Source organism: Papilio machaon, chromosome 1, assembly GCF_912999745.1.
Source record: "Papilio machaon chromosome 1, ilPapMach1.1, whole genome shotgun sequence".
NCBI lineage: Eukaryota > Metazoa > Arthropoda > Insecta > Lepidoptera > Papilionidae > Papilio > Papilio machaon.
In genome coordinates, this window is record NC_059986.1 from 2359859 (window position 1) to 2379356 (window position 19498).

The 19498-nt window shown below is 35.1% G+C and overlaps 1 protein-coding gene across 1 annotated transcript in view; it reads right to left on the reverse strand.

Annotated features, from left to right (window-relative positions):
- Nucleotides 1–9: 9 nt before the first annotated feature.
- Nucleotides 10–19498, reverse strand: part of LOC106714253 (protein Wnt-6) — a 36624-nt gene continuing 17135 nt past the window's right edge. The window contains exons 2-6 of the mRNA XM_045678092.1: nt 17553–17773; nt 2834–2940; nt 2508–2717; nt 518–658; nt 10–330 (exon numbers count right to left, since the gene is read on the reverse strand). Of these exons, the coding sequence (XP_045534048.1) occupies nt 10–330; nt 518–658; nt 2508–2717; nt 2834–2940; nt 17553–17773 (1000 nt within the window). The remainder of the gene's footprint in view (nt 331–517; nt 659–2507; nt 2718–2833; nt 2941–17552; nt 17774–19498) is intronic.

The following is a 19498-nucleotide window of genomic DNA, read 5'->3' on the forward strand; positions in this document are numbered from 1 at the left end:
TCTATCACATTATAGGCACGTTTGTATATCTCGCTTAATGTAACAAGTTTGACAAATTACTTCGCAACACCATTTAAATTGGCAATTACAGTTTTCTGACTCTTTTACTGTAGTTTGTTTGTAGCCTCGTCTGCAACAAAGTTGGTCACAGCTATCCGTTCCGGCAGAACTGATGTTGCACTGACGACCTTCTGTACCTAAAGATCCAGTCTTCATGTTAGGTGTACAAAAATCTGGCGATTCCTCGGAGTAAATTATATCTTTCTTGCCAGGACTCTTTAGGTTGGGACTCTCTGGCATAAAACCTTCCCCATTGTTGTTCGATATTACCTGTGAAAGAAACAAAAATTAGTATAAAATACAGTTTTGACATTACAATTTTCAACATAAACATTACTAACTAATTATAGTAATTTACGCTAGTTAAGTGTAGAATTTACTTTGTATCAACTGAAGTGCTTAGACTAATCAATCTTCATTGTTTAAACGATCATTTGTTTATTGTTTTCTAAGTTACCTTTGAAGCTCCTTCAAATCTGTCACGGAGTCGATTTCCAATTTCCCTAAAAGCAGGCATTCTCCACCAGCAGGTGCGGAGAGTACATGAACCTGACAGTCCATGACATTTGCATTCTACCCTCATGTTATTTTTGATCGCCTGGAAACAAAACAATACTAACATCAACGAAATTATTGACAAATAAGTGATCGAACTTAACAACTCAAGTTATCCGTACAGTACTTTGTATTGATTCAGAAATTGGGCAACAGTTTAACCTAAAAGTCTAATAATCAATCTCATTACAACAGAAAACGTCTGCCTGTGTTTCTTAAATGTAAAAACAACAGTTTACGGGTAGTGATGCAACGGAAGTGTCTTACCGGAACCAGAAACGGAAACAGATGTCAAAAATAAATTTTAGCAGAAACGGAAACGGAAACGGATGCGGAAACAGAAGTGTAAATAATAATAAAAAACATATTTACAAAAATATTTTTTGGGTAAAAACAGTTTGTATTCGTTTTTAATTTATTAAGGCATTGGATATCGGTGTCCTTTAGCCTTCAATGTATGTATTTTTACTGCGCTGCAATAAGTTAAAATACGCGTTTTTTTATTTATTTTCAGGAAACAAAATTACACTATTTACAAATTAATGTTCGCCAAACCACTCGTGTTGACAAACGACAAATATATTTCTTTCTTTATTAATACATTCACTGCTGACCACTCGGATCCGAGCGAGGAGCCCGTTCACTTTGTAGTAGCCAGTAAGCCGCCGGCGTTTGAAGCGAGTCCATGTTGCTTTGTGTGGCCACTCTGACAATATTGTCAACTAACGAAAAAGAGTACTAGTTTCATTCTTACAGTGTTGTAGTGATTAGTACCACGTTCGTACGGAGGCACACATAAAAATATCTTGTATCACATGAAGCTAAGGCTGAACTTTATGTTATGTATGTGTATTTTTTAAATATATGTATGTCCTGTATGTGTGTGTGTGTGTGTGTGTATATGTGTGATGATGATCCCTAGCGCTCAAACGCAAAAAATGTGTTTTTTTATTGAAATAATTATAATAACATTATTAATTTATCTATATGTTCAACATTCCCAGATACTAAATAAAAATTCATCATAAAAAGTTTTGGCTCCCAGCTGTTACATTTTTTTTATTTTGTAAACAGTGAATGTGTTAAGTATCAAATGCACCAAATCTAGATTAGAAAAAGATATAATTATTAGGCGTCGGTGGCTCGTGGCACTTGACTTGCAATCTGCAGGGCCTGGGTTCGAATCCCGCCATGTCCCGCAATGTGTTTTTCGATTTACATATGTACATTTATCCGACGTTCTTACGGTGAAGGAAAACGTAGTGATGCTGCCTGCACTTATCTGAGAAAAAATTCAATGATATGTGTGAAGTCAACCCGCTCTGGGCCAGCGTGGTAGACTATAGCCTAGTCACCCCTAATTAGGGGTAGGCTCCGAGCCCCTCAGTGGGGATGCATAGTGAGCTGATGATAATAATGATGATGATATATTACATGGTTATCACTTATTCAAAAGTACATTTAATAACTCGTAAGTATGAAATAGTCACATTTTGCCAGTTGTCAAATTTTATATGGGCAACAACTAGACGGTTCACTCCAGCAAGAGAAACTGATTGTTTCAAACAGCAGCAGAAAATATTACGCGCTTAAATTCACAAAATAGTACGTAAACAAACAAATGCGACAAGTGCCGAAAGGCCGCGCACGGACTGCGCGTCTCGCGCCGCGCATTTGGATCTCTCAGCCGTCGTAAAGTTTTTATCTCCGTTATAAAAGTTGCGGAAACAGAAGCAGAAACGGATATTGAAAAGCATGCGGAACTTCCGCACTTGCGGAAACGGAAACAGACATCCGTTGCATCACTATTTACGGGCATGAAATAAGGAAAAGGAGATGATGAGTCCATGCAACTAACAGATTTTACGTTAAGTAAACGAATAGTTACTAACCAACCTCCCAGCGTTATGGTTGTGGAGTTTTATCAAAGTCTTTATGTTATCACTTCGTTTTTTGTAACGACTGTCCATAAATTCCCTGGACTTCATCAGGCCGAAGCGTATGTTATCACTGCAGCCTCCCCATTGCCATCGCTCCGTTTCCACCGGGGAAGGAGGAATGGGTACCGGCGTAACCTTTCCACGACGTGGTTTGGGTACTTCCTGAAAAATATGTTAATTGTTTTTATTTTATACGAATACACCACTTTAAAAATTAAAGAAATCTGTGATTTTTACCACTTCTAATGTATGGTAAGACATGATATTTTGTATGTTACCTTTTCACAAGAACACTCTAGCAAGGCTCCCGCAGTGCAGGCTCGTGTGATGGCGTATGTCACCCCAGCGGCGGTGATCGCATTCACGAAGCCCGTTTCTCGAGTATCTGGTACCAAAATAATTTATATAAAGTAAAGAAAGGAGATTTTCATAGCGAGAATAAGATATTTGTGATTATCTTCCATAACTGTACAGTATAGTAAGAAGAATAAACACCGATTAAGGAACCAAAGTAAAGTAAAGTCATTTAAGGTAAGACAGGTAAAACATATAAGGTAAGGAAATGTTTTCTAACCAAGCAATATTTTAATAATTTTGAGGTCTTATTTAGATACGGTATGGTGTTTATAATAATTCAAATTTAAATCACAGGCACGGCATATTTATTAAGTTTACGATTGTTGGATAATTGTATTTATTTACCTAGAAATGTCTTAAATTTATTAAAGTTATTCTAAACACGAAATCAATTTTAAATTCACACAGTTCAACAGCATTTGAAGTGGTAAAATCTTGTTGAAAATTGCAATATTATAAATTTTCATGACGAATAATAAAGTAAACGTTGTGCAAAGACTACAAACGCGACAAGCATTTAAATTAATTCTAAATGATTCAGTTTTATAAGGTAGAAATACCACAGTTTTATTTCTCAAGATAAGCATTTGTTATGTCACATGCAATTTAACACGCAATAAATAGTTTGAGTGCGTATTCTCAGTGGTCATTGGTACGCCTCGGGGTATAGAAATAAAATGCAAAAGACGACACATAAAGCACCTACACAATGATACAAAGTGAAGCTGTTGACCCAAAAATCAATATTCACACGAGTCTTGTAATAAACATCGATGAGCTTTACGAATCGAAGGTTCCATCCATAAAACATTTAGGCGTGAGACACGGCCGTCTGGTTCGTCGAACCTAAATGATGAATATGTACAAGGAAGCCAAATTAAATGTTTAAATGGTCAAAACTGAACTTGCAAAAAATTAAGCTCATACACCTGGCTTAACAAAACTGAACATAATATTATCTAATTAAAAAAAAAAACGATAGATAATCCAAAACAAACGATATCAGAAGTAAACATTGGAACATCATTCATTTTTAATTCAGAACACAATAAAACATGTGTTCTATTGTAGATGTCACGTGTATAAAATTTAATAAAACAAAAAGACGTCGAGTTAATGTTACGTAAAATTGAAAACAAAATACAAGTCTATCAACTAAAAACATTTAAAGACAAAGAATCGTTAAATCTAGTACTTGTAGTTATGTTTTAACAAGCTGTAATTCAGCATTAATAGTCGTTCTGGCGTTGGCGTCAATGAGTCGAACACCGGCACCTGGCTATAACAATTAATGGCAGGTCAAACGATGTTGGATGAATATTCAGACGGCATGAATAATGTGAAAATTGCTGCGCCAGTAATCTACTGAATATGCGCCGGACATCAACTGAATGGACTCTGTTTTTGTTTAGGTCGATGACTTCATATTGATGGCTTTCAATTATATTGCTCGGGGATTAGTTTCGTATAAACTTGATTTAGCTCTTTGATAGGCGTGCTTTCTTTGCTTTGATTTACAACCGTTTGATTGGTTTTACGTAACATTTATAGCTTTTAAGTTATTTCTTCTATTTTAGCTTATTGATGTAAAGATCTGTGGGATGAGTACAATTTATTCAATGGTCATCGTTGAATATTGTTTTGCTAATTTGATCTATTAACAATTTTGTGAATAAGACTTTACGTAAGGTTTGAAGATGTAATTTTAAAGTTTGTAGTTTTGCTTTATTACTAAAAGACTAATTTGTAATTAACATTAACTGCATCGTTAATAGACTTTCACTGTTTCAAAATATAAACTTTATTAAGGGGATTGACTTGTTGGGTTTTCTTGTTCTGTTAGTGTTTTCGGCGACACTTTTCGCTTTTTGCAATTCCTCAAATAGACTGTTAAAGAAAATTGTAAAATATCCGTGGAGATTTAAACCGACCATTTTATATTGAGCTCCCTCATGATTGAGGGAGAGAAACATTGCAAAAGAATTGTTCTGTAAAGAAATTTGGATGTATTCAATTATTCTTCAGTTACTGGATAGAATTTAAATGACTGACACATTTCCTTTTTAACTAAGCCAGCAGGTTTTTGTAGACAACCTTTCACTTTTTAAAATGAATTATTACATTCACCCCTCTGAGAACGAACGATTAAAAAAAATAGAAGTTTTTTTTTTAATATACTAAAAAGTGAAACCTCAATCTCAAGGCCCAGTTTGACCTCTAGCTGGATTTTCAAGGAGGTTAGAACATGAGTATGTTCGATACTACCTTTCAAAACTGTGAGTAAGCAACTTCAATAAACAATGTTATCCCTACTCTTAGAAGACTGCACTATTACAAATACCAGGTTATAATTACAAATAAAGTGTAAAATTTCACGCTATAATATATCCTTCCGTTATACTAAAAAAGTAACAAGGGCAAATTGTTAGCCACTTTCCTTTTATGGTTAGATTGACTAGTTTATCTACGGAGATGATTGAGCAGTGTCATTAGAGAGATCAAACGTTCATAGTGTAATGAGTCGGTAACTATGTGTCGGTCACTATGCGTCGGTCACTCCGTGTCGCTAACTCCACGTCGATTGTGTCAATTGTCTCTAACGCGTCCTTCCCGCTCCGTCGATCGCTATAATTGCATGCACGCTTATAGACTCGACCTATCACTTTATTATCTTGCTTATACTTTGACAACGAATGCTAATGCTAAGCGATTATATAGGCATAAATCCATGTCAAAGCAAGTAACGAAATGGGACGTGTTCTTTGATAAAACTGGTGTTTTAAATGTTTATGTCCGATCTGATGTAGGATTATTCTGACGAACAGTTAAAAATAATATTAAAAATGTAATCTGTTTTGATCCTTAATACCAAAAAAATTTTAAATAATGTGAGTGAAATTCTTGTCATGAATTAAATTAAAGCAGTTGTTTAATATCACAAGCACATTCTAGAGGTTAACTCGGCATGGCGATAGTACGGAGGCATTCATTAAGTGCAGATTAGATAACCGTGACTCTTACGCAATGCAAGGCAGACGACAGGAGATCGAATCGGGCGCTCGATCGATCCCATGCTAATTGGGCCCGTGTGCCGCGCGACGACGCCGTATCGTCCTCGCATTCCGCCACCCGTCCGAGGAGATACAGGGAAATTTATTGCACAAACAATTTATATAATTGACGTGCGACAAAAAAGCGAGAGTGCACACACATCCGACGCAGAATTCAGCCGGTAATTACACCGCGTCACCGCTCCTCGTCCGCGATACATGTAGGCATTTTTATCAGACAGCGATTAAATTTTGCAAGAGAGCAGAGAAGCCAAGGATGCGTCCTCGGTCGGAATTATGAAAGGAATGTCAATTTCGAGATATTTTGCTAGTCGTTTAGGGGTAAAAAAGTGGCGAGGTGGAGGCCGCGGGTTCGGGGTGCGGAGCGGGGAGGCATGGGAATACGTCCGCCCCGCGCGGATTCCTCGCACGCCGCGCTTTTTCAAGGCGCGCGGCGGGCCGTCGATAGGGCGGCGGCCGGCGCGGCCGCGACACTCGGCCGTCATTATAAATCCGTGGCGATGGCGGCGCGCTCAGAGCGGGGCATTCCGCTCGCGTTATGCGCTGTAATTACCACAAAACTCGGCTCCGACTCGCAAATATGTCGTCGGAAACGAGCGACATGACGTTCTCATCACCGAACTTTAGTATTTTTTCCCATTCCACTCAGAACGATACGAATCCGACATGCGGCCACTTCCCACGACGTCCTCGGCCGATCATTTTAGGGGCTCATGGCAAACGCTTTTTGTTTCGTAATGCCACGAGCGACTGCGGTATGTCGACGATCGTGTCCACTGAATAATTCATCGAAATTTTCAATCGATCAATAAAACCGATGGAATCAAATCGATTCACACTTGTAAGCCGTATGGCTTCCATAATGCGTCCGAGGTCTCGTGTTTTTGCGCTCACAAAATACTTCGAAGTCGTTTCTGTTCACACCCAATCAATCATGGGAGCGCGTGCGGGGAACTCGTGAAAATGCTGTCGAGCTTTTCTTGAACTGGATAATTGAAGGTGGCCTCCCGCGAGTGCCTACTTAAAGAATAGTAGGAGCAACCTTAGAACCAGTTCTTGTCGGAAATGTCATTACCGATCAGCTGTTGCGACAACTAGACTGGCAACATCGAGAGCATACGTCTTAATACATGGGAATTGTTTGTCCTTTAACTCGTGCCATTTATATAAAAGTGGACATTACCAGTTTTATTCTATAACAGTATAAATATTTTTTACTCAATATGCTCGCAGATTTTTTAGTGGAATTTGAAAAGGAAATTCATTATCATGAGCAAATTTTATCAATACAAAGTATTTTATATCTGAAGTATTTCATTCAATTATTGAGTTTTTGCGGTTTTGTTTAAACTATCGTAGATGAATCGAGAATAACATAATATAATATTCTCAGCACGTAGTATGCGAACTATTAGAACATTAATCAAGTGCGGTGGCGACATAAATTATTTCGATACAAAGCGCAGTTGCGAACGCTCCGTGAAGCGTCAAATTGACGCGATAAGACGCCGCGACGTACGGAGATCATCTCGCACGCTGACCATATGTGAAATTGTTGAAGATTTTGCAATTTTAATTTTTATTTATAAGGTTTCATTTCAAGGCATAAGCGATACGAGTTCAATAGTAAAGATTATAAATGAACACTTAATTCTATTTTATTAACCGTAGTTTCTGAGCCAAAAATCCCCGTTTAAAAAATGTTGTTATCTCTAAGATAATTGCAAGGAAGTCAATTTGTTTTATACACAGATTTTGATCTCAGAACCCTACGATAAGTTTGTTAAGCTTAACTTAAGTGATTTTGATTAAATGTCGCATAATGTTAGGTACTAAAACTTTGTGTGAATTGTCATCTTAAGGAGTTAAGAATAAAGTTGAATTATATATTTTTTCATTTATTTATTTATTTAATGTAACATTAGGTAGGTACACATATTGGGATTTTTTTAAAGAAGTTATATCATACATTCGTATCTGTCTAGCGATGACACATTAGTAATGTGTAATCAACATTTCACAATGTGGTACAGTCTACCAAATATTTATTAAAATTGAAGTAGTAGGACCCTTCTTATCTTTTTGGGCACTTCACAACTTGAAATTCAATTTTCATGGGATAAAATTTAAAAATGTGCTCTGTATTTGCAATATTTGATTATTTTGTTACACATACATACCTCTTCACGTCAGTGCATGTAGTATAAAGTTAACAGCAAGACGTAAATGAAACGTAAGATGTAGTTTTTGGACCACAACAGGTATCGGGGGGACGTTCCCGCTAGAAACTGATAAAATGAACTCGCTTCTGCGATACAGATCGCAGTCGCATTCGCTCGTCTGAGTCGACTTTAATTTAACCGTTCAGGAATTTTAGATTTGATATAAATGCTACGTCACACTAATACTGATAATCTTTAAGACCACTCTTAACTGTAAATGTCTATTCTTCCTTCAAAACTAATACTAGATTTTCTCACAGAATTTAAAAATTTTCTTTGAATTATTATTGAGAATGTCGAGCTTTCACTAGACTAATTATATAGAGTTAAACATAAATTTCAGACCAGCTCGTTCCCGTTTAAAACATATTGTTATCACTGTTTCATCACAGATAATGACAGGGATGACGATATGTTTCATACAGAGATTTTGGTCTCAGAAACCAACGGTTAATATAACACATATGTAGGTTCAAGCATTCGAAATGACATTCAATAAATTATGTACTGGTTATTAGCAAATAGTTATATAAATAGTTAATAAAGTAGTAGGTTGTTAACGCTAAAAAGAAGGAAGTTGTTATTTGTATAATAAATAAACTACGTTAATGTGAGTAAAAATTATGAGAACTGGTCAACTAAACTATACCTGTTATCTGGTCGAAATTTTAAAAGGAAAAAAATATTCGACTACTAATTGAATGAAATTATGTTTCCATTAAAACCTCTTTTATGCGAAGTCGATAAATGTTTTAAAAAAATGCATGCGTAATTAACACGCGCGTTTGGCATTAAACATTATAAATTAGATATGAAATGATAATTGAATTAATGAATTATGTAAATTAAATGAACTCGAACATTCAAAAAAATATTTTTTTTTGTAATAATAACATACAAAATATTTTCTTATGTAAAACTTATTAATAATCTACAAATCGGATAAGCAAATTAAATTGGAACTAAAAGGTCATCGACCGAGCGAATTAATGTGGCAAATGGAATAACCAAAACAAATAATAATTTAGGTAATATTATTTCTAAATAACACAGATTTATTTTTATTTTTAAATACATTTTAATTATTAAAAATTATATTAATCCCCGTAATTATTGATATTATTAAATAAATGCTAATAACTTGAAATAATACCAACATTATACAATTTAATTTTAACCATGATCAACTATCATAACACCTGTATTACGACATTATTGCTATCACTTTCATTTTATTTAAAAAAAAACAAAGATACCAATAGTGTTCGTATACAAATATCTCTCCGTTTGTAATACACGGTAACAAGTTATGATATTTTTACGAGTGAGTGAAGTTACGTAGGCGAGTGAGACACGTGTGTTTATGAGACACGAGTTCGCGGGACACTTGATACTTGGCAAACGGGACTTCACATCATTCACTCTTATAAGGAATGGGGTTGGAGTACGTGTAGGAATCCAAGTGTCAGAGTTCATATGTGAATATGGATTGTGTGCCTTTATTTGTCAAATCAGAAGATTAAAATGAGGCAATACTTATTATCATTATTTAATTAATTATTATTTACTAGACAAGATGAATAACTATTAAAATTAGACCAGATTTAAGCTAACATTGTCTCTTATTCCACCTCTTTTCGATCTACAGCACAAAACAACCGTGTTTTTTTTAATACGATTAGAAATTTTTCGACGTCTGGGAAATAAGTTGCCTAGTACTCAATTGAAAGTTTCCTTCTTTATAACTTTATGAAGTAAGGAAAATATATTCTAAACTTCTGAGAAATCAAACCTTGTTATGCGATACGTAAAACCTATTGATAACTATAAATTAAATGCATCAAAGCAGTATAGTAAATTATATTGGTTGAATAAGCGGAGTTGCGCAAAAAGAGGACGAATGACTTCTTTAAACTTGGATCAGTTTAATGCGAGGACAATACATCCCGCTGTCAACGCGACCGCTACGGAATGCTGCGACGAATACGAACGTTTATCTCGTACGATTAATTCAAATATTTAACGCAATAAATGCGGTGTTGCGGACTCACTATGAAGTATGGACACGGTCAGAGATCACGAACCATTTAAGCAATTTCAATCGGACGAAATACCGCGTGAATTAATGCTGTGGATCCGTTAATTAAGAAGTTTTGCACTAACACCAGAATTGTAAATAATACATAAAGTGAATGTAATTCAAGAAATCTTAGTTATATTATAAATGCTTATGCGTGGATGGTTGGATGGATGTTTGTTAGAAGGTATCTCCAAAACGGTTGCATGGATCTCTCTGAAATTTGGCGTAGCCGAGAAGAACACATATGCTACTTATGTTTATATATTATTTTTATTCGCGGGCGACAGGCATATTCTTATATTTCGGTTGTACTCATCCGTTTAAAGACTTAAGCAGCTTGATCCAAGCTACGCATTGAGAGTAATAACTATATATTGGAATTATTAAATTTTTTATCTCCTCTATACTAAAACGTATTCTACATTCTCATCTTTCCTAATCAAAGTTAAGTCTTTTCTGTGTGACGAATATTCACATTCGGGTAATTAGTGCATTCAAGTTTTGTACCCCTGGTATTCATTGCGCGACTCGTAACGTTGTCAGGGCCGTCAGCAGTGACGGCGGCGGACAGCGGACGAGGCACGGCGTATGCGACCAATTGCGTCAGTGTGACAGTGTCAGCGAGGGGCCATTGTGGGCCCCGTGGCCGATATATGAGTGTCTCGCTGCTACCGTGCTCCTGATTTATCGACATCCCGGGACTTGCCGCGCGGGACGTGCTGTCGCCGCCCGAATAAAGCGCATTCTCACGCTACCGAACGCACGCGAACTCTTTCTCGTCCCTCGGCCGTATTTAAATGGAAGGATCGTTTCTCATTCCGTTCCCCCAGATATTTTACGTCGGGTAATACGATACGACACTGTCCGGCTCTTTCTGTCGTTTTCGCGTTCGTTCTTTTATTTGGCCTCGGGGCTGCTATTGTTCACTTGTCAATTTCTTTAGCTAATGCGAGTAAACGTCTCATTATGCGCGCTGTGCGGAGTGCGGAGTGCGGTCCGCGACGCGCATGCGTGTTGTGACAGCAGCCACCCACCGGAAAAGGCCGAGCGTCATTCAGCCGCGTACAAAACGCGAATACTTTATTCAACGTACGTCCGATGGCTAAATTGAATGAGTCGTGCCCATTAAATGAGAATAATTAGGCTACTGCATTATGTGCTCGGCCTGGCCACCACACTGTGTCTTCATCATAAGTCACATGGTCACTTTTTGTTTACAAGTTTTTGGTTCATTGTAGGTAAAAATTTATGGTTTTCTTGTAGTGAAATGCTTAACAAATTAAGTTTCCAACACATGTAGTTCGATAATAAAACCATATCATAACATTTTAAATTAAATACGAAATCTATTTCAAAATTACGACGGTCTAAGCTATAACTTTCAGCATGTCGTGTGTACAATACTTTTATAAGTCTTTGTGTTTGTTACTTTTTTGTAAGTTTAAAATTAAAACATGACAGTGTTACCGTATGACAAAAAATACAGAAGTGTATAACATTTGGTCAGGACCTTTTATATCAATTAGGGCCGAAAACAAATGCAAGATGATCGCTGTCATCATCGACGCTTAATTAGGTTAAAAAAAATAAATGCAATCCAAAGCAAATCAATTATTCCAAAAGTATGGGTAATTATCCAGTGCAATTAGCCAGCGCAATGCTACCGAGTAAGCGCATTCCACAAGCCAATGCACATGGAAGAAGTTAAATGTTACCTTAATTTCATTTATTACCCAACGAAAAAGTGAATCCAGCTACACTGGACACGGTACAATAATTATTTTTCTTGTAACTGTAGAAGATTGGTTTCTCTACAAAAAATGAGTAAGATTTAAAGCCGTTACTGCGACCTTGCCTATATAAGTATTACAGAATTGTTTAAGACGCAAACGCTTGTTTGGTGTTTTAGATTTGAGAAGTATTTAAGCTAAGTCAGAATTAATAAGGTGTTAGTACTAATATCTATGAAAAGCCCATGAGCCAACCAATTAACATTAGATACTAAATTATAAATTGTCTTTTTAAGTATTTATAAATTTTGGTAGGTGATGTTGGAATGGATTATTAGACTTATTTTCATACTAGCTGCCGCCCGTGACTCTTTCTGCACGGTATTAAAAAACTTTGTAAGTAGCCTCAGTGTTCTTCTAGAAAATGATCTACAACTATGCCAAATTTTATCAAGATCAGTTGAACCGTTCTGGAGATACCTTATAAACATCCATCCATCCAAACATTCGCATTTATAATATTAGTAAGACTTGTTCCTTTAATTTTCTTGACTCTGAAAACTTAATTAGTAACCTATGTATTGTTCCAGATCCGTGGAGCCGTTTTGGAGATATACGACACAACAAACATTCATCCATCCATTCATCAAAACTTTCCAATTTATAATAATAGTAAGATGTGTAAATTCGTGGATAATTTCAAGTATCTTTACATAGTAGGAAAGTGTAAAAAAAATTACGTTGTTATTCCGTGAGTTTTATTGTGACAGGTTTCTACTCGTATAATATTCCGTATCATCTATAGAGAAGGCGACAACTTTTTTGTCCAACAGTGGAATGCAATAAACACTTACATATGTCGAAGAATAAAAATTCGAGCTATTCAGGTAATTATTTAAGTTATTGAACATAAGGTTTTTAACATAAGATTTTGTCGTATATCATGTATAAATGTAGTGTATATATTATGTAGTGTTTCCCTTAATTTACCATTGGAGAAAGGTGAGTGACGGTGATAAGTGCTGGAGGACGGAGCGTCGCGCGCGCCTGTCACCCTGTGACGGACAGACGGCCGTTTGTCCTCACAAAATAAAATAAAAACAACAGACGACGGTAGTGAGCGAGAACAAATTATAGATGTAAGCATATGTCGGAGCAAGAAGGTCGAATTAAAAGACGCACATCGACAATCTCTTGGATATTCCACAGAGATGGTCGCGAGATATCGCCTCCGCCAACAATTTCGTGCTTGAGACGTCGATTACTCCTCGCCAGTCTTGATGTTTGACTTTCAAATAACTCAAGCCGGCCATTGTTTATTCCGGTAAGCCATCCTGACATCCGCTATATCGAGCACTTATAAATATGTAGGCTGGCTTTATTTGGCGATCTGCAAATTATTTGTCAGACCTCGAAAACATAAATAAATTGACGAAACTTAAAAATCTGTTTTTGTAAAACGTAATCTAATATTAATCTAAACTCTTAAAGACCTACGTAGCATTACAAAGCGATCAATTGGAACAGTGTGACTACAATTAAAGTAACTTAATCTTGTTACTTTTTATTTTTATTCTTGTTTTGTTTTTGTTTCCTTCTTCATACTTTGTTTAAGGTTCTTGTTTTAGGTTCTTTAATCTTCTCTTGCTTCTCTTGTTTCTCATTTATCATAACACGTTTATTAGCTCAATATCATATCAAACTTCGACGTTTAGCAAAGCATAAAATTATCTTATGAACCTAAAATTAAAGCTCCGTCCGTATCGAATTTCCAGGTCAGTTCGCTGCGAGTAATTTACATATTGAAATACTTATTAAGATGTAGGTACCGAAAACTTAAGTATTATAAGTGGCTGAACCCAAAGCAATAATCGATACGGCCAGAGTTACGAGCATTATCCGCACCGGGCGGGAGAGGAGAGGCGACGTGGTCGGACAGCGGCCGTAAGAGTGAAAAGATTAGATACAACCGAATGCTCCCCGGAAATTACACTATAATTAAGAACATTTACGTGTTTGGGGCGCCAAATTTATCGCCGAGTTTTTTGTCGATATGAAGCCATTCTTGAGTATTTATGTGAGGATCTCGGAGCATGTGTGAGGTCCCGATGCAGCAGTAGTCGGGTTATCGTGTGGTAATCTTTATGGGCCCCCGGAGACCCCTCGCTGCGACCTGTCGACACTTAATGGCCCGCCGAGATTAGTATAAGGCCTTAGACCCCAATATTTTGGGAGCCCGTGTTTGTGGCTTTGTTTATAGCTTAATTAGGCTGTTTTGTATAAGTGGAAATTGGTACCAGCGTCCAGTCTAGCCCGATAAGGTGTCGAGCTATTTACGGCTCGACCTCGTAGCTCTGACTTTGATTGCGGGGTTTTATGTAGTCGTTTTGTTCAAATCGATTTTAATGCTTCGCGTTTTAATAGATAACGTCTTCTGTTTATGAGAACTTACTATTTACTATTTAATACAGTTTATTTTATTATTAACTAACTGTCGCCCGCGACTCAGTCCGCGCGAAGTTAAAATAAAACTTAATTATTAGTCTACATGTTCTTCTAGACCATGCCAAATTTCATCGAGATCCGTTGAGCCGTTCCGGAGATACCTTCTAAAAATATCAATTCATCCATCTAATCATTCGTATTTATAATATTATTAAGATTATTGTTGTATAAATTGATAGACAACTAAAGCTCAAAACAATGCACATTTTTAGTATCAAAATTTATTCAATTTTAGTACAAGAGCTCATTAAATGAAATATTACCAAAGGCCAAAAATCACTGGACAGTAAGTACCTTTTTGATAAGGCTCTTTAAATAAGAATGAAAAACCTTTTTTTCATTGATAAAGATTTGACACCGAAAAACAACAAAGTTAAGAATGCACCGACTTACTAATGAAGGGGACCAATTAACGATGATTATTTTTTCTCATGACTTGAATGATACAGTATGTTATTTTATTAATAAAAAACAAAGATTGATTTCTATTTCTGTAAAAGAATTACTTTACTTAGAATTAAAATATATTAATTAGAGAAAAGGTGAAGAATTAAAAAAGTAAGCATTACAAATTAGAGATTAAGCAATAAATATTTAGGTAACTGTTTCCATGAAATAAATTTTGACTACAGTAAATTCATAGTTTGTTTTTGATTAATACTTAGTTATTTTTCTTTATATTGTTATTGGATATTTATTTTATTCATTCTTACCTGATGAATTCAAATTATATAATAAATAAAATTTACAAATATTTTGAAACATCCTGTATAAGTTTTATTCCTGTCACCAAGTGATAAAAGTCAGGGACTAATTCGGTTTTGTATGGCGTCGCCCTACGCCACCCAATGCACTCGAATTATAAGCTTTTAACCTAATTTCTTATTCTACCTTCAATTTAAAGCTTCACATCTCACTCTACTTATCTTAACTAGTAAAAAATATTTACTTTCAACTCCAGTCACAAGCTCAATGAATTTTATTACATACATTGTCAACGCTTCTTTACTTTATAACTGGTTTTATCTAATAATGTAAATATGTTTATTGCTTGAAATCTTATATATAAAATTTCCATGTCACATTGTCAGTTACCGTACTCCTCTGAAACGATTTTATTGATAACTTTACTGATTTTTACCAAATTTTATATGCGTATTCAGTAGGTCTGAGAATCGGCTACTATCTATTTTTCATATCCCTATTAAGTTTTTTAACTGCGCGCGGACGGAGTCGCGGGCGACAGCTAGTAAAAATGTAAAAACCAGTTAATATAAATTAAATTTTTTGACTTCGTATAGTTGAATTAATGAAGTACAAAATATTTATTTACATTGATGATATTTTATAAATAGTTACTAATATTAATTGTATATTTGACGGATTAATATTAGAGGGCAAAGTCCATTTTTTTAATAATAAACAAAACATCCAAAACCAGATACCTTGAGATAAGATATTAGTTATTGAGCCATAACATATTGAATTAATGCACGTTTACACTGGCCAAATTGGTAGCGATAACCCAAAATTAAAGTCGTAAAATAAATGCTGAGACATCGAATAAAATACATGAAAAATATAAATATATATTTTCGTTGAATATATTCACTACGAAAACCTTACCGAAAAAAAGATCTTAAAAGTTTATAAATATTTTGTACTTGCAAATGAAGTTTTGACTAATACCACTTAATTTACAAAAATTAATCTTACTAATATTAATAATGCGAATGTTTGGATGTTTGAAGGTATCTCCAGAACGGCTCAACGGATCTTGATGATATTTGGCACAGATGTAGAACATAGTCTGGAAGAACACATAGGCTACTTATAAAGTTTTTTTGAATGCCGCGTAGACAGAGTCGCGGGCGCCAGCTAGTCTGAAATAAATGCATCTCGGCAAAATATTGCGGTCGTTCTTAAGTCGTTAAGTGCTGTCCCAACTGATAACAGCTCGATAATATATCGATATATCGAGTGATCCAAATTTATTAATTAATTTAATATGTTTAATACTTTGTTGTTAACTTTTTATTATAATTGGTTTTATGTAGTTATGGTAAATTACAATTGCATTAAACTAAAATAAATAATACTTATAAATATGTATTAACGACTCAAACTACTACTATATATGATATGTATCAACCACTATGTATTGTTTATATAAAATGATAGCATTAAATTGAAGAAATTTATATTAACTTCTTATATGCTGAAGTATGTGCCAAATGCATTCTAAGTAATTTATGACTTCATAAGTATAAATATCGATAATTGGTCGCAAAGCACATCTCTATAAACGGTGCATTTAGATAAACGAGCGGTCGCATAAAAATCAACTCTTTTGGACTAATCGAATTAGGCTTCGATATCCATCTGTACGATTTAACACGTTTTGGATTCTTTTGTGCATGGACTAATAAAGGTGGCAGGTAGCAAACCCTTGCCCACATTTTACAATATCTTAAATGTTGATGAACTCATCGAGGTAATTTCGATAAATCTATTGATTGTTGAACTTTTGTGTTGATTGCTCGTAAATAGAATTCTCGATTTAATAAATAATTCCAAAGAACAAACTTGCGTGACTCAACGCTTTTATGTGTTGTAATATATTTTAATTTGTTATGCGTATATGGTGAAAATTAAGGTTAACGCAGCGGGTGGTATGTTCGAGCAAAGGCAATACTAAAGTTCGCCTCATACCTTCTAAAATGTGTTAACGATTTTTTTATATTATTAAATTAAATGTCTTTTTATAACCAATTAACTTTAGCTTGATTTATATGGGATCAACAATGTTATTGAAATGTTAATGTATTGCTTAAATTTATTTATAATAAAATATTTTGTTTATTTTTAAAATTCGACCATGACAAATCAGAAGCTAATAGATAATATCAAGCCAAAACTCCTATAAACTTGCAACTCAAAAGATAAAATATAATAGTTGATTAGTAGCGAAAAATATAAGTAATGAGACAGCACCGATTCGTATTGTTTTAATTTAGATGAGGAAAACTAACCTCTCAATAATATTTTCCTCATGCTGCGTCTCTGTGTGGTGCAGTTCCACCGACGGTTTCTAAACTGAAAGGCGCACTCCGTTGCCCCGAGCGTAACGCCCTTCGTGATTTCCTTCAACAAACCCGTTTCGTTTTTGCAAATTTGCGCCAAACGTCCTTTCGTTCGGCGATTTTTCTTGCAAACCATTCGCGGGTCGAGAATCACTGCGCTGCCGGACGCCCTGGAAACAAAAAAATAGCAATTATATTCCATCCAATAACTTTAGAATTCCGGCACAATATTCTAAACAACGAGACTCATAATGCAGTTAATAATGTGGGTATTGGATAAATCAAAAGTATATCTTGATAATGGTATAAAGAAATGAACGTAATTGATTTACAAATAAAGTTATCAAATGAAGGTAGCAAGATGACCTATCAATTGTGAAGTGGGAGTCCTTAAATGGAAGACAAAAGTCTTCGAGAGGTTTTGTACATATATAAAGAAGCATTAGAGACCCTTCTAACAAATAAATCAATCAATTCATAAGGCAATTTTTTATATACGCTTCTAGTAGAAGCGACCTAATTTTCATCGGTGTCCTGATACAAATATTCCATCCAAAGTTGCACAATCGTCATTTTAAGACTTCAATTAAGAAAGGAATACAACGATTTAAAGTTTTTGCTTAACAAATTACAAATTTAAGTACATATAATTATGTATCATTAAGCGACAAGCAAATCAATTACTTGTTACTATAAGTAGTATGCGCAGCCTACAACAATGCGATACGAGATGGTAATGATAAAAATCAACTACCGCTAACGATATTTCCGAACAGATGCAACTTACAAGTTTATATAAAAAAAAGCTTTAATCTTTGCTTTGCGAATGTCAAGAGACCTTTAACTTATTTGGTATTGTTGATTTATAGGTAGCGGTGATCCGCTTTCTAGCTTAATGTTTTTGCTATTATTAGTCGAGTACCTTCAATAATTAGATCATTCGCCATCTTAAGCCAGATTGTCGTCGTGTATTTCAATAGACTTCATAAAAAATGTAACCGCATCAATTACTGACTTGTTTTTTTAATTATGTTTATTTTATTATACTTGTTTTACTTAAATTTGGTAACATATCTATGCTTTTTTTTATAGTTCATGAATCGATTTCAGTCTAAATCTATTAATTAAGGAAACAGTCGTTAAATTCGTCTCACTTACAACTAGTGTTGTACTTGAAACCGGTAAATATCGATTTACGATCGGCCACGGCGGCTGTGGGCGACGAGAGACGAGCGCCAGGTCGCGTTGACTGAACGATTGTTTACTCGATAAGAGTTCATTGTCAGAGTATCGAGTGCGAAGATAGTTTCGAATAAATTTAGATTTTGTCTGAACTACCGGGAACTGGGTCTCGTTTGATACTGAGATTACATTTGTTTTTCGATTAGGTAATACTATGTATAATGCACTACTACATAATTACTGTATTTAAAGTCGTTCAGTTGTGTCCCTTCATGTTGTTTCAGTTAGAGACATAGATAAACAAACATTGCCTTAGTAACCAGTTGAAAATCCGAGTGTTGCAGTTAGTAAATTAAAAGTAACAACAAAGATAAAAGTGAAAGTATGTCTAGATAGATAAACTTACTTAACATAACTAGTGTCCGTACCCTAGAATGGATGGCAGAAGCTTCCTGACATACTTGTTTCGCTTCTAATTACTAATCTCATAATATGATTTATTTAAGTACAGTCGTGGAAATCCGCGGTGTTACACTTATAGAAGATTTGCCTTTTTACTTGGAACAATATAAACTCCGCCTCTTCTTGCAATTATTATGATTAACTAAATGATTAGTGTATTTTTATTTCTAACAATCAATTTATCTAATTATATTCGTTACAAGATCATTTTTCAAAATATATAAAAAAGAATTTACTTTTTAGACCTGTAA